This window comes from Thunnus maccoyii, chromosome 21 (assembly GCF_910596095.1).
Source record: "Thunnus maccoyii chromosome 21, fThuMac1.1, whole genome shotgun sequence".
Taxonomy (NCBI): domain Eukaryota; kingdom Metazoa; phylum Chordata; class Actinopteri; order Scombriformes; family Scombridae; genus Thunnus; species Thunnus maccoyii.
In genome coordinates this window covers 15,891,923-15,907,933 of record NC_056553.1, presented here as the reverse complement: position 1 = coordinate 15,907,933, position 16,011 = coordinate 15,891,923, and the positions used below count along the sequence as shown (strand labels likewise).

Sequence of the window (16,011 nt, the reverse complement as noted above, 5' to 3'; positions counted from 1 at the left end):
TCACCTTTCGCTCTCCATTCATTGTCTCCAACATTTTTACATAAGTAGTGGTCCTGATAATTTCATTCATTCATTCTTTCATTTCTGGAGTTTTGGAGGATTTCCAATTAGTCAAACAGTTTACCATTGTGATGGTTGGCATTGTTGCAGCACCCCGACTGATTTTACGAAACTGAGTTTATTATTTCTAATATAATGACAGCTAAAATGATAAAATAAGACCCAAGTTGTGATACACTGGAATTATCATTTGATGTGGTAAACAGGTGTACACATCTGTCCCACTGAGCAGTGCTCCCAAAACAAAGCATGTATCTTTCACCGCTTTCATTCTATTTTTTTTTTCTATTACCAGTTAATCTCTTGCTCTTTACGATTTTTTTTATGTTTTGCCCTCCAGTACGTACTCCAGCGCCTTATCAGATTCAAATCCTTCTGTCTTGTGTTTTTGTGATGTTTCTCTCGTTGCATCCACACACACATATACAGCTCTTAAGACTAATCATACTCTAGTGGTGCTTCTGTCCTTCTCACGCACACAGCCGTGCCGCTGACACTCATACTGGCAGTGCCCTCTCTCCGTGGCTCTCCATATGAACCCTCTGCCAGTGTGATTCTATCTCTCCTCCCTCACATCTCTATCCACCCATGCTGTCGTTCTCTCATCGCCCCCCTCCCTCCTCACCCTCCTCCTCATCCTCCTCCATCTCTCCACTCCTCAGTTGTTTGTTTTGGCAGAGCTTAAACCGGATCACACAGGAGACTTAAACTGGCATAATACATAACTCCCATTCCACCTGATGCCCTGCTGTTACTCCTACACCACTTCTCTCTTCTCCTCTCCTGTCTGAGAAACAAGTAATGAAAAAAGATCAAGTTGGATTTTTTTTTGTATGAAAATGGTAACAGATCACATTGACCACACTATCCTTATTTAATCTCTCTTTCCCACAAAATATTGCAAATAATAATTTGAGGAAAACAGCGCAAGTGTGCAAGACAGTTGATTATTTATTTATTGTAGCTATAGATCATGGACTGGCAGTTTAGGAAAATACTGTGCAGGAGTTTTGCAGTTTGCTTTTTTATTTTTAGTGTTTTTTATTTCTTGTAAAAAAAATAAGACTTGTTTTAATCCATTAATCCATGTTTTCTTCAGAATTATACTCAACCTAGAAGGACTCCAACTAGGCCCACATGCTATCACTTCAGCTTGTTCAAAGTAGCTGCAGAACGGCTTCAAGGACAATGACATGGGCACAGTTTTATCACGTATGCACTAATTGGGTTAGGAGGCAAGTTTGCTGTGTTTAGGGACCTCACTGACCTAACTGTGAAGGTCTTGAGCTCAAACTTGGTTCTCACTCGTATAGAAGTGCAACATCACAAACACACATACACACACACACACACATACGTGAACACTCAAAGGGAGCGGATTGGGAAGTCCCTTGAGGAGGCAGTGTTAATCCTATTGACAATGGCTTGTCTGAACAGTGGCCTGAAGAGAGATGAGGCTAATTCTCTTTATGAGGACAATAAACCCACATGTCACCCAGGCCAAACACACACACACACAGAATATATATATATATATATATATATATATATATATATATATATATATATATATATATATATATATATATATATATATATATATATATATATATATATATATATATATATATATATATATAAACACACACAGACACATCTATTGCTTCCTCTTGGAGTTTAGCTCTACTTCTGAAATCCAAAAGTATAATAATACGGTATATCACACATCTCAATGCAATTGCGCTGCATCAAAAGTCTGCTTCAGTCCCCTTCTGTAAAAAATGTGGCTCAGGAGATTTCATTGTCTCTAATGGAATTTGACAAAGCGATATTGACAACGTTGCTTATTTTCCTGGAATAAGAAGTGAAACGTAATATTGTTTCATTTTCTCAGCTGTTATTGTGATATATTGCCAGGCACCAAAAGATTTACACCTATCTCTGCCTAGTTACTGTCCCATGCCAGAGCATGTTATCCAAGGCAAAGAAAACAATATTACATTTTTTATTGAAAAGCGGCAATCCTTCACCTTTTATCCACTCATTAAAACAAACACACTTTCACTGCCACACGACAACACGTTTGTCTGTCAACCAACCAACCAACCAACCAAACAATGCTAACTTGTTCATTGCATACACACAGATTCACATATAATAATGCAAAAGATGAGTGTTAAAATACAGCCCTGAATCAGCGTTTTAAGAGATCTCTAAAATCACAGGCGTGATCTGTGACTAAGTGTGCCTGCCAGTCTCAAAGGAATTCACCATCCAGCTGTGTAAAACATATTAAAGAAATTAATTAGATTCACTGTGCAGCTGCTAGTTGTCAATATAAATCACATTAATGCAACAAAAGCCTCAAACAGTTAACGATTTAACAATTAATCACTTGTAATAGGAAGAAGTTTCAACAGTTTCAACACAACTTTATTGCACTCAGAAAAGTTTGTGTTTTTGTCTCTGCTGTAGTTCTCTGTGAGGGACAGACTGATTCAGCCAGAAAAATCAATTGGTACACAACTGTTTTTTCTTTCTTGAAAGGAACTTACTTTGTTGTTTTTTGTGTTTGCCTCCCCAGATGGGACCCCCTACACGTGGTGGGTGGGCCGGGGCAGCGAGAAGCACTTCTACTGGGGGGGCTCGGGACCTGGCATCCAGAAATGTGCCTGTGGCATCGACAGGAACTGCTCTGACCCCAAATACGACTGCAACTGTGACGCTGACAGCGCATACTGGTAAGTTAGACTATTGTTTAAAAGTTCAGCAGGAGCACAAACAATTTGTAATATATTGATTAACTCCCTCAAAGTTTCAGTTTGGCAATGACTTCAGTTAAAGCCTGCTGAAACAGCTGGCAGTGAAAGGTTTTCAGTCACACCAAATCCACCCACTGAAGTAGAGCACAACCAGTCACACATTCACACAGCTGAGTCCGCACATCTGTTTATTTACGTCATTCTGCTCTGCATTGGGATTAATGCTCCTTTGAGTATCCAGCTGTATCCATCCCACTTCAGTTTTACAAGGGTTCTCCATCACCAACGCTACAGTACATCTGGCCATGAGGTTTTATGGCACATGTAGACCTACTGTCTAAAGAAATCAATTTGACCCAGTATTTCACCTGACAATGGCAAATAGTCATTATCTTGTTTCTTCTTCAAAAGTGTTACTTTAAAAAAATTTGACACTTGACACACAATAGCAATTGACCGTTCGCTAAAGTCCTTTTTTCCAGTCATAGCTTAGCCATAACAAGGCACAGCAGCTCTGTTAAGCTTTGGATTTTTCCACAGTCTGATGCAGTATGCATGGAGCCCTGTTCAAAGAGTTTGGAAGCTGGTGTCTTTGTTTTAGCCTTTCTGAAACCAAAATCAGAAACACAAGTGCAAAAGTCTAAGGAATGAATTAAACAGTGTGTTAATCTGTTCTAATTTAAACTGCAAAGGTTAGCATGCCTGGCTAACTAGTTTAACACACCTTGATAACCACCTTACTTAGTTTATCTTTAATCCAGTTTATTAGAGAGCTGGCTGGGGTTGTAATTGTCCTCCACAATTCATTAAGAAGTTTCAGGCATGATCTCTTCCTATTTATCTTCCTGACTCAGGCCAGTTCGCCTTGGTACAGAGAGAGAGAGAGAGAGTGGGCGAGCATACAAACTAAACTTAATAGAGACCAAAACTTTATGTGCCAGTCCATGACCTGGAGTTGGGAACCTCTGAGTTGGGAGATAAATGCCTCGCTCAAGGGTCATCAGGGACATAAAAAGAAGAAGTTTGTGATTAAGTTAGCCCACCCACAGATTTTCACTTAGTCAGAAGAACTGGTTGAACTTGTATTTAACTTTCACAACTTTAAATATTTATACTGTATTTTAGACATGTTTCTAATATAGTCTCAGGGTAGAATTAATCTGTAAAGGTCAATGTGCCTATTAAGCAGCTATTATTGTGCAAGTGCATGTTCTGTTGTCGAGAGTTTAATTTTGACTGACACTGTATAAAAATCTCTGAATCCCTGCATAACTCCCACAGTAAGATTGAACATAAAAGTGAAATATGTCACACATATGGATGTTTTGATGGAGCAGTTTCACTGCGGCGAAACTGAAATTGTCATAACTGCAAACGCTAATGTTTGCATCAATCCGTCATCTCAAAATTTGCATCGGCTGGACAGTGTGATGAGGTTTCTAACTTCAAAGACTGAAGTGACTAAATGATGAATGCCACCGTCAGTGATGCATTTATTTAAGAGGAATATTTGCCTCCACAATCAACAGTTTGTGTTTCAAAGCTCTTTTAGCCAGCTGATGGATAGTCTCATTAAATAAATTACATCGTTGTCTGTGGGTGTGTGCATGCATCTGCATACTGTATGTTTGTCTGTCAGTAATTACTGTGATAGTGAGAAGGAGAGATTTCATTTGCTTTCATGTCTCCCTCCGCATTTCTAAAACTGATGAGGTTACAAATGCATCTTACTCTGTCCTGTTCTCTCCATTAATATTGTATGTATTAATGTCTCATTGTTTGGCTGAGTGAGTTTTTGAAATATTACCAATATAACTATTTCCAATCATTACCCATATTTTTGGCTGCACATAGAAACATGCACACACACGTATGTATGCACACATGCTCACATCGACTCATGCATGAATACACAAAGCCAAATATTGGATCTTGGTGTTAAATTTCCAAACTGGAGTGAAACAATTAAAATCAAATAGCTGGGTGAAGAATTTATAACATGTCAAACTCATTCCCACTTTAAAAGCTGTGATTTAAATATTTAATGCCTGTACTATTGTCTGTTATGATGTTGTCAGTGGACTAGTTAATGAGGTCTCAAGATAAAATAGTGAATTCCATTATTCATGTCATTTCATTGATTCATTTTAAATCTTTTAATAGATCATTTTTGCTGTTTCACACTTCTTATCTGTACATTAAGTGTCACACCACCTATCCACCCACCCAACCATCCATCCGTGCATCCATGTACAGTAACAGTTTATAAATATATCATCTCACATTGTATTAACGATACATTCCATCCTTTTGCATTAACAAGTTTTTGCACTATGTGTACTGACTGTTTTTCCTCCCTCTCATTTTTATTATTACATCTATTACTGTTATTGGAAGGAATACTATATGCTTTATGCATTTTCTTCTATCCTTACACTGCCTCCTCTAGAAGTGGATATTTTTGATCCAGCCAAACTTTAGCCTGCACTTCTGTTTGTCAACTATAAACGGTGTATATTAACACACTACATGTGTCCCCTGTGTGTGGCATATGATCACAAACAAAAAAATTTAAAGTTAAAAAGTAGGTTTCTAAACAGCAAAAGATGCTTAAATGGCAGATAAACAACACAAGAAGACACTAGACAGCGTGATTCACTGCTGTTGTTGTTGTGCCATTTTGAATTTGGGTTCTCCTCTTAGCTCTGTCTTATTTTTCTTTTCATTCATCTTACAGGAGAGAAGATTCTGGTCTCTTGGTGTATAAGGAACACCTGCCAGTCAGCCAGGTTGCCGTGGGTGACACCAACAGACCGGGCTCTCAGGCCAAGCTGACAGTTGGACCGCTTCGCTGCCAGGGAGATAGTAAGTGTTGTGGATCATGGATACATATGTATTGTGGGGTTGTACTTCTTCATGCAACACTGAGCTGCAATATCTTGTATTTTCAGTGATGGGCGACTTGGCAAATGTTATGCAACTACATCAGAATCCAATTTGATGATTGGAAACTGACCAGAAACTGAACAAACTCACTTGTGAAGATGAATATTGAGCTTGAGTACAGGCATCCAGTGGTATATTTGTAGTTTTCAGGATATAGGGCAAAAGGAAATACAACCCAAATGCACACTAAAACACAGGGGAGCAAGTAGATTAGACCGAAATTTACTCAATTCAGTGGTCAAATACAGGTTACAGGTTGACAACTGGAATCAGTCCAATCAGGCAAATAAATCCAGGCAGTTCATAAATTGGCAGCAGGTCTAAACACGAGTACTGGTAACAGGGAATTTTTGTTGTATGTCATTCCTCATCTTTTTCACCTCTATTCCTGTCATCTTTTTACTGTCCAAATCATTAATAAAGGCATAAAATTGCCCAAAAACACAGACAGGCAACAATCAGAATAGCTATAACACAATGATAACTTTGTCAACACTGACACTGATGTATGAACGGGGGGGTGTGGTGACTGGGAAGGCAGGAGAGTCCGAGGTTATCTGATGAACAGGTGGTGAATGACAGGCCTGGAAAGTTCCTAATGGTGTGAGCAAAGTGAATTTTTGCCTTGGTTTATTTGCGTAGATTTGACTACTGGACTGTGTGTGCTTTCTGTGTTTATTCGCTCCAAACAGCCAATATACCTGCTGTATAGAAATTAGCTATAAGCCAGCTAGAAACAGACCGTGTGTGGGAGAGTTTGTCTGTGTTTTTTTGGGTGTGACAGCTCAGCCTCTGACTGATCTCAGAACTCACCAGAAACCTGTTCCACCTGCAGTTTTCCTCCACCTGCTCTCCATTTTACTCCTGTCTCTGTACATTTATGAAGAAGATTCATAAAGCCCTTGGATAAGCATGAAAAAAAAACTGGCACAGACACATCTTCACCTCAATTTGCATAGCACCATGTTTGGCTGGAACACAACTTAAGAAATGTAAGGGCCTGGGGGAAATGAGAAAGGACTGAAGGAAGGAACAAGGTGTTGGAAATGTAATTAATAAATGATAGCGATCAGTGACTTATTAGTTTTAGCCAAGCATTTGGATATAGACTTGTTCCAGCTGTGCTGATTATAATAAAAGTTATTAATTTATGATAAAGCTATTACAAAACAGTACTACATAGTCCAGAAATCTATGTAAGAACTGGTCCGAAAAGCACATTTGTAGATTGTACTGGACTGATGAATTGGTTTAATAATCCACAATATTGTAAGTCTAATGGAGACCTGGCCCCCATGAGTCTACACTGTGGAACGGACAGGAGGTCTCTGCCTGAGGACACAAAGGTTTGCCCTGATTCAAAGAGAGTTAAAAGGTCAGTATTGTAGCTTGGAGCTAAACCACTCTATGCTTTGGAATTATCAGTGAGATCTCAAAAGAGCTCCAAACCTCGCAGGGAAGCCTGTGCAGGACGATTAAAACTGGAGTGAGCATTCTGGATTAGCTGCAGGTGTAAAGGGACCTTTGAGGGAGGCTGGAGTACTGAAATTGCAATGGCCTAATTGAGAGGAAATATGAGCACTAATGACCTCAGCTGCTGAGAGGAGTGGTTTCTTTTTCCAAATAATTCTCAGCTGGTTGTACAGGCATGGCGGCATAACCTTTTGTGAAGGGATCACTAAAGGTTGAATCAAAAGAACACCTCCAGTCTCTTTAATACAGTTCTTATTAAAATTCCCCTGTTGACAATGCGTGTAGCTTTTAGTCGGGGCAGTGAAAGTTTCTGTTTGATGTGAAGTTGTAGGAAATTCCTGGACAAACAGTTAATGGCACTCAAGCAGACTTTTGAAATAGTTGGGTGTATAACAATGGAATGAATACATGTTTTTTTATCATTTTACTCTGTGAAAGAATGTATAGAGAAAACTAGATGGTGCTTACAGCAAAGGTCAATAGGCTGTATATTAGTAGATAAAGGTTGTGTTACTGATTGAGAAGCAGATTGCTGTGTGACGTCTAGTGAACCACGGTAGTGTTATGTCTGAAATGCCAACACATTGCTGATGCAGGTCAAGTAGTGTCATGGATAATGGATAATGATGCACCAAGATCCAAGATAAATAAAACTGCAGTCTCCTATATCTGTTGTCCAAAGAAGGTCATTTGTGACCCTCAGGAGAGCTGTCTCTGTCTGCAGTGAAGCAGCCAAAAACCAGACTGGAATGTTTCCAAAATGCAATTAAAACTGAATAAATTAGCTTTGAGAATTCTGCATTCTTAATTGATAACAAGTGTACTGAAGGCATGCCAGTCAGGAAACTGAAACTTTCAGCTCATGACCTTCGGTGCTGAAGAGTTACTGGAAGCTCTAAAAGATATCATCCCTTCAGAAAGTCAGTGAGATGATGTAGGACAACATTTTCAGGTTGTTTGGCAATGCCTTATGCCCTACAAAAAGTCGTATGTTTTAATTTTACCTCCATTCTGCTTTACTCAACCTTTCTCAATGCATTTTTTCTGTGCTAAGTGAAAATTACTCATGAAATAATATGTAATACTGGTAAGCAAACTGCTCAGCCTCTTAGGATGATGGCAGGCTACATTAACCTCATCTGAACTAAATGACAGGTACATGATGTGCAATTCACTGGGGCTGTGAAGGGAAAACTTTTTATATTATCTTTACGATATTATCTTCACACAAGCAAGAATTTACACAAAATGCACATAACCTTATGATATGGTTTCATCTTGTCGCTCTAGTTTGTAAACAGTAGCAGTAATTCCTACTGTTTGCAATCAGTATTACATGGCCTACTGCACACACCTCCTACCATACTGTGGAGTCGGTCAAGGACATCCAGTTTTTTCTGGCTGAAATACTCACAATTAAAACCAGAAACTATATTTCTTTAAGGTTGATGAAGACAGAGCAGAAAATTTTAGAGGCCAATGAGGTGTTGACAGTAGTTAAAATCTTTAAAGAGTTTATTCTATCACCAAAAATCAAACTAAGAAGTGTCACTGTGTTGTAAAGGTGGTAAAGGCTGCTTTATTTTACCTTAATAAATGAATGACGTGGTAAATTAAATCAGAGATTAAGGGTCTTTACATTATCTTCACACAAGTTCATCCCTAATCCAAAAAAGAAATGAAACATTATCAGAATATGTTGGGAGTCTACAATACATTCATACATTGTGAGCCAAACTTTTGGAAAGTAACAAACCTCTTTTGACTATCAGAACTTGCTGCTGATGCTTTGAATGGGGTCTTAATTAAAAACTATCATGAGAGAGAACAAGAGAAAACACTCCGTGCATAGCGGAGTACAATTGTAGCACATTGTTATTCTGGGGTTGCACTTGAGTGTGAAAATAACACATTGCTCATACTCACATGCAGATCATTCAGAGAAAGTGTTGCTTTATCTTGGCTGTTTTTCTGCTGTGGAAAATTACTGTGTGCATTTCAGTGTGTGTGTGTCTTGGTTTTTGAGTCTGTACACATATGCATTTGTTATGTATGCATGTGTGGCCAGATAAAGGTATCTAAACTATTCAGAGACTTTTCATCTAAACTCTCATTTTCTCAGCCTTTTATTCTCTTCCATCTAGTCCCTGTAGTTTAGGTTGTTTTTCAGGTAAACATCAGATATCAGTAGAAACACACACACACCAAGGCAGTTTAATCCTTGCTGTTTCTCTTCCTGTCTACTCTTCTAATCAGTGTCGACACACTGCTCTCTGTGGGACTTTGGGTCAACTGGAAGATACACAGATTCTGCAGCTCTACCATAATGACCACCTCTCTCTCCTCTTAACTCATGAGCCACTCCTGTTGCACTTTGTCCTGGACTTACTTGCTGTGTGTACTGTGTTTCTGTCAGGTTGACATGGATTAATTGCATCACATTCCCGATGCATCTGTTATACTTGGCTAAATGAAGCATTTTGCATTCTGAATCTCAAGTGCATCACAGAAACTCATAAAATTCAAATGGATAATGGAAATCTTATCCTAATGATGTAAAGCCATACAACCATAAGGAATAGCTTCCATAACAAGGAAACATTCAGTAGCTGCACAGCCGCATTAGAGAGTAACACACACTATGCTGCATGTCATAAAACCTGCAACCGTTGCTTTCTATGTCAGCCCACACTCTGGTGCCGACTTGACATCAGTAAGTCAACTTGATGATGATGCGGGCTGATGCTTATCGACCTGTCAGGATACACCACTGTCAAGTCAACTCTCCAGAAAAGCAGCAATTTTATCACATTTGCTTCCCGGAATCAGCACAGCCAGGTTTCTGCACCTTGATTACTCCTGTCTGTATGGTGTGTCTGGTGTGTGCTACCAGCACATTTTGAATGACACAATGCTATACGGCTGGTGTTTGTCGCTGAGCTCTGCATGGGTCCACGTTGGATCTGATCCAAAACGGACCGGTGGAAAACCTGCTGTGCATAAATACATTTTTTTCTAAAAGGGAGACCTGATCCGAGCCAAGCATAGTTAGATCCAATACAAATATGCTCATGGGCAATAACACCTGATGAAAAATGCTGTCAACCCAAACAGACCCTAAAATAGACAAAACACCAACACTGACTGCCATCAGTCAATAGACAACCACTGTCAAATAAATGATATAATAATATTCTAAGTGTTAACATAAAGTCATATAAACCAATTCTAAAAGCAAGTTCTTAATATGCTTCAAAACTGATTTTTAGTAATAACTGAAATTTTCACCTTCTGCAGTAACAATAAAACATTCTGTTGCCAACTAGGCAATAGACAGAAGATAATCGTTTTCTAACCTATTTAATATCAAATTCCAAAAAGTAATACTGATTACCCTAAAATATTTTGTCCTGCAGTCATTATGACATACCACTGGATCAGAGCTGATGGTGAGGAGGCTCAGATCCATTTGAATCCACTCAAGTGTTACATATTGACACATCGACCCGAGAGCTGTGACCATAGAATGAGACCCTACCAGACCTGATTAGACTGAGTACCGTTCGTCTTGGGTTGCATATCAAGTCTCAGTTCCTCATAACCGAGTGGACCCGCAAAACCTCTATTGTGTTGTATTTAAGTCCTTTTGTGGCCTGTCGTACAGTCTGTTTGTGGGGGTCCCTGGAGACTGCCAGGAGCAAAAAAAACTGCTTAGTTTGCTTAATATGCCTCGGGCCAGCTATGAGTCTTTTTTTCCCTCCTGATTGTGCCTTGAATGAAAAATGGCCAAGAAGTGAAAAGCAACAATGTATCATTTTCATCTTTTGTCTGGAAAAAGTAAACCAATCTACAGGTGTGAAAGCAACCACAATCTGATGCTGACTTCCCAAATGTATTCCCCATTGAAAGAACTGAGAGTTTATACCTAATGACAACAGAATGTCTGGCTTTAGCTTAAAGGAAAGTAATATCCTGTGGAGAGGAAAAGCAAACATGGATTTAATCTTTAATGCAAGGCAGCGAGATCATTACGATAATAACGCGTCATATTTTATCTGTTGGCTGCTCATTTTTCATACTAAAGGGAATAATAGAGAGGAACTATACAATCTCCGTGCACTGTGACTGCAGATATGTGAATGTTGCCTGTGTCACAGAGACACTGTGCTGGATTTAAAACTACAGGAGCATCCATTGCTAAGAATATCATACTGTAGATGTTGTTTACTCATCCCTCACCCGCTGTGTTCTACATTCCCATTTTCATCTGTCCTTATGTCCATCCATCCGGTGGACAAGATGTTACGTTGGGTGGGGCAGTTGAACCCAAGTGCAGACACAGGCTAGGAGACAGGGATATGGTAGGAACAAGGTATTTATTGTAAGGCGAGACAAAGGGAATGCAAGCCTGGGAAAGCTTGGGCTAGTAGCTGGGAACCTGGGGCTGAGGCTGGTAGCTGGGAAACTGGGGCTAGGGCAGGTAGCTAGGAGGCTGGGGCTGGTAGCTGGGAACCTGGAGCTAAGGCTGGTAGCTGGGAACCTGAAGCTGAGGCTTGGGTTGGAAGCTGGGAACCCGGGCTGAGGTTTGGGCTGGAAGCTGGGAAGAGTGGGGGTCCAGGGTAGGGAAGCAGGGCTGACAAAACAAGGGACAGGAGACAAGGACCAGAGCCAAAGCAGACGATACTACAGGGGACAGGAGACAGGGTTAAGCAATGGAAAACAGGCAATAACGAGAAAAGAGGAGAGGTGGCTTGAAGTGTCGTAACACTGATGGGTAGCACAGTCTATGATCTGGCTGAGTGGAAGTGGCAGGGCTAAGTATTTGTAGAGGGCTTGATTACTGAGATGAGGTGCAGCTGGTGTGACTCTGTTCTGACTCCGGCACACCTGTGGACAATCACACACACACACACACACACACACACACACACATAAGGAGAAAGAGGGAGAGAGCCACTCAGGGAATGGCAGCAGGTTAGGGAGACAGAGGATCGTGACTCAAGAAGTGGCCTGGTTCTGTCGAGGGCGAAGAACATGACAGAACACCTGCCCTCACTCCTCACTGGTGTCGCACTCATTATGGTCCTTTCATCAACAAGCCGGTGTCACTCTCACTAATGTCCCTTCATCACAGAGCTGCCAACATACAAACAAACCATGATTTAATGACCCATGACATCACATCTGTGTGTGTGTGTACGTGTGTGTGTGTGTGTCTGTGCGGCTATCTTGTAGCAGTATGGCAGGCACAATTACTAAAGATGGATCCATCTGTCACTTGGAAGGAGCCATATTCTCTTTGTCTTACTCTATTATCCACTGTGTGTGTCTGAATGTGTGTGAGAGACAAAGAGAGAGTTATCCTCTTTTATATTGAGTCACCACATTAACAAACTAACTTTAAAATGAAGATGACTTTGAGGTATGTTTGCCATAGTGCTGCCCAAGACACTGGAACATGGAGCATACATTATACATTGGCCCATTAAGGCATATTAAACATATATTAAAAATTTCACACGTGAATAGGTACTCCGTGTATGATTGATGCTTCTCATACTGTGCATGGAGCTCTGTCTCAGTAAGAGCAATGATGATTGGCTGCCATATAATGGGTTTTCATAGGCAAATGACTAATGTCTTAGGCAGTCAGAGAAAGTTTTAGTAAGGAGGTACTTGTGTATGTGTGTAGCTGCATGTGCACAATTCTGTGTGTGTGTGTGTGTGTGTGTGTTTCTATCTTTCTGTGGTGGGCGCAAGAGCAAGTAAGAGTGCAACTTTCTGCGTGTGTGTGTCTGTGTGTGTACGTGCTCTGGCATTAATGAAGCCCATTTCCATGGCTAGTTTAATAGCAGCCTATACAGTCACAGCCAGACAGAGAGGAATTAGTCCCATTTATTGATGTTAAAAGGGTTTGGACATTTTAATCGATGGGAATGAAAATAAATGACAGCAAATGAAGCAAAGCAGCCTATATTCTGTTATTATAATGTAATGCACCTACTATGAGACATGCATGGCCTCATGACTGACCGCAAATGAAACCTTACAAGGGTCACCTGTGACAGTTCAAAACTAATTGATTACTTTGTACCCATTTGTCACTGTTCATATGCCCACATATAATGTCTTTGTAAATTATGTCATTCTAACATGATTTTTATTGCATTGTGAGTCTGTTTCATTGTACAGGGCTCATTGTGTATTATTTTTATTTGTAAAAAAAATTAAGTCTGTGAATTCATCTGTTTATGTTTAAAAAGGAAAAAAGACGAATGAAAAACTAATTTTAATACTAATTTTAATTTTAAATACTGGTTGCAACACATGCCCTTTGTATTTTTAATTTTTGCTGGGCTTTTTTGGTACTTATTTAAGGGACTCAGCAATTAATTTGTATTTTCTCCTCATTTTTCTTTTCACTTTATTTTATTGGAATATTTTCTGAGCTTTGTACATCACAGAACGTTGTTCACTGTGAACTGGTCGGGCTCTTTTTGCAGCAGCAAAGTTATTATGAATGGGTGGTACACAAAATACCTCTTCAAAATCTGTAATTTTTCTTTGAAAATTTGTGAAAAAAATGCAAATGGACCATTTACATTAATATTGTAAATGCATATTATTGCAAATAGATGAGTGGCTGCTTACCAGGTAATGATTCACTTGATTGATTCACTTGAAAGTTGAAAGTTTCAATGCTATTATTAAAAAAAAAGAAGTAATGATGCCAATTTCTCTCTCTGTGATAAACTTAATTTCTTGTTGTCTCTCCATTTATAGTTATGAGCTGTGAAAATTGAGTGCTAAAAATGTATAACAAGCAATTTAATTACAAAATGAGATTGATAAAGGCTTCACAGGTCTCAAATGACAGAGAGAAACTTAATTACCTGAAGATTCAAATGCTACATTTACTGAGAATATACAGTACCTAGACCATAAAATTACACACCACGGATGTCTCAATTATATACAGATGAGATGAAATACAGGTCTCAATAGTAATTTGAAAATGAGCGAGGAAGAAAATATAATTGATCTATATAATTGATGTACCATTGTTCAACAAACTGCAGAACTATATACTGTGTAGGTTCAAATGTTATGTTTTGAACAATGATATCAGAACATGCCCTTAGGGGCACTTTCTAAGTCAGATGCATCACCTTCCAAGATAGGTGCTGTCTCTCTTGTTAGATGAGACTATTCTTAGTCCTTTGATGGAAAGCCTCCCAACTTTGCACCCGAAGTCGGTAGCAGAATAACTAGCAAGTGGAAATGTTAAATTAGATGGCACAGCATGTGTTTGCTCCAACAAACTGATTAATAAGTGCTCTTGCAGGCCTGAGATTCTAAATGTCACAAACGTACAGTGATATTAGAGCTCACACTGTGTACATGTTATATGTGTGAGGATGAGGTTGTTAAGTGTAGTCTGTTCTGCTGGCAGCCAACAGTGTGCATGAATTTAAATATTTAATGTGTATCCATGCATGTGTGTTTGTTTTCATGTGTCCCTGAAAATGTCTGTCTCTCTCTATAAAGCAAGGAATCTCTGACTGTCTGTATGCATGTTTGTCCTTCACATATCTCGAGAATCGTTCATCCAATCTACTTCATACCTGGCGGATGTATTGATGGGGACCCAAGGAAGTGCAGTGTCGAGTGTGAAGTTCTTTGGATGAAAATATGGACGTAGTCACTGTGATGTCACCCACCGGTTTGCAAACTGCCGTTTTGAAGTCTCGAGTGTAGTGATTTGACCATCGCCATCTTGGATTTTGCTGTCACCATGTTTGATTTTTGGAGCCAGAAGTGACCATATTTGAACGAGAGGGTGGAGCTGACCAGTCTATGACCATAGTGCTAGCTGCTAGCTTGGTTAGCACGGTGCATTTACAATCCATGGTTAACAATGATAATGCTAATGCGACTTGGCGACTTGTAAATCACAATGTAGCCAGGCCTTAAAGCATACGCTGCTTTATCGTCTATTTTACTCTAAATGGGGCCATAATTTACAATATGAACACAATGCTGTATTGAAGAAGACTTGAAACTAGCAATTGAGACCATAAACTCATTAGGAAACAGTTTACTGATGTAATAAATGAAGAGAGAAGTAGGAACATTTTCTCATAGACTTCCATACAACCAGACTTCTTTTTGCAGCCAGGGGAGTCGCCCCCTGATGGCTATTAGATAGAATGCAGGTTTTTGGCACTTCCACATTGGCCTCATTTTTCAGCCCCGGAGGTAGTCGCTTGGTATGTGCCCCACTCAATTAAACTGCCCAAGAGAAAAGAACGAGTAAACACAGGAGAAAGAAAGAGAGGCGGAGGCAGTAGAACTAGCCAATAGGAGCGCAGCCACATTTCATTAGCAGCAGAATCAACCAATGGAAGGCCGTAAACTTCTTCTACGGTTCAACCTCTGTTTAGTCTCACTGGTGAAGTATCTGTCTGGATTTAAACCATTTAATTTATTAATTCAGTATCATTTTAATTGATATATATATATATATATATATATATATATATATATATATATATATATTGATATGTTTGTCAGTTGATATATACATATGCGGTTCTTGAGAAATAATAATCAATCAGCCCGTTCTGAACAGGCACGTTTTGAACAGGCACTGCACTAGTGTTAATGACCCGAGACAGTGCAGGCAGTCATCCTTACCATCTGCTGGTACTGGCACATAACCCATCTGGTCAAGCATAGACAGATGAATCATCTAGTTGGCTTCCAGATC

General features: G+C 39.5%; 1 protein-coding gene across 1 annotated transcript in view; it reads left to right on the top strand.

Annotated features, from left to right (window-relative positions):
* cntnap2a (contactin associated protein 2a) overlaps positions 1-16,011 on the top strand; it is a 201,146-nt gene that overhangs the window by 136,331 nt on the left and 48,804 nt on the right. Inside the window, exons 15-16 of the mRNA XM_042399826.1 lie at positions 2,645-2,801; positions 5,560-5,687. Of these exons, the coding sequence (XP_042255760.1) occupies positions 2,645-2,801; positions 5,560-5,687 (285 nt within the window). The remainder of the gene's footprint in view (positions 1-2,644; positions 2,802-5,559; positions 5,688-16,011) is intronic.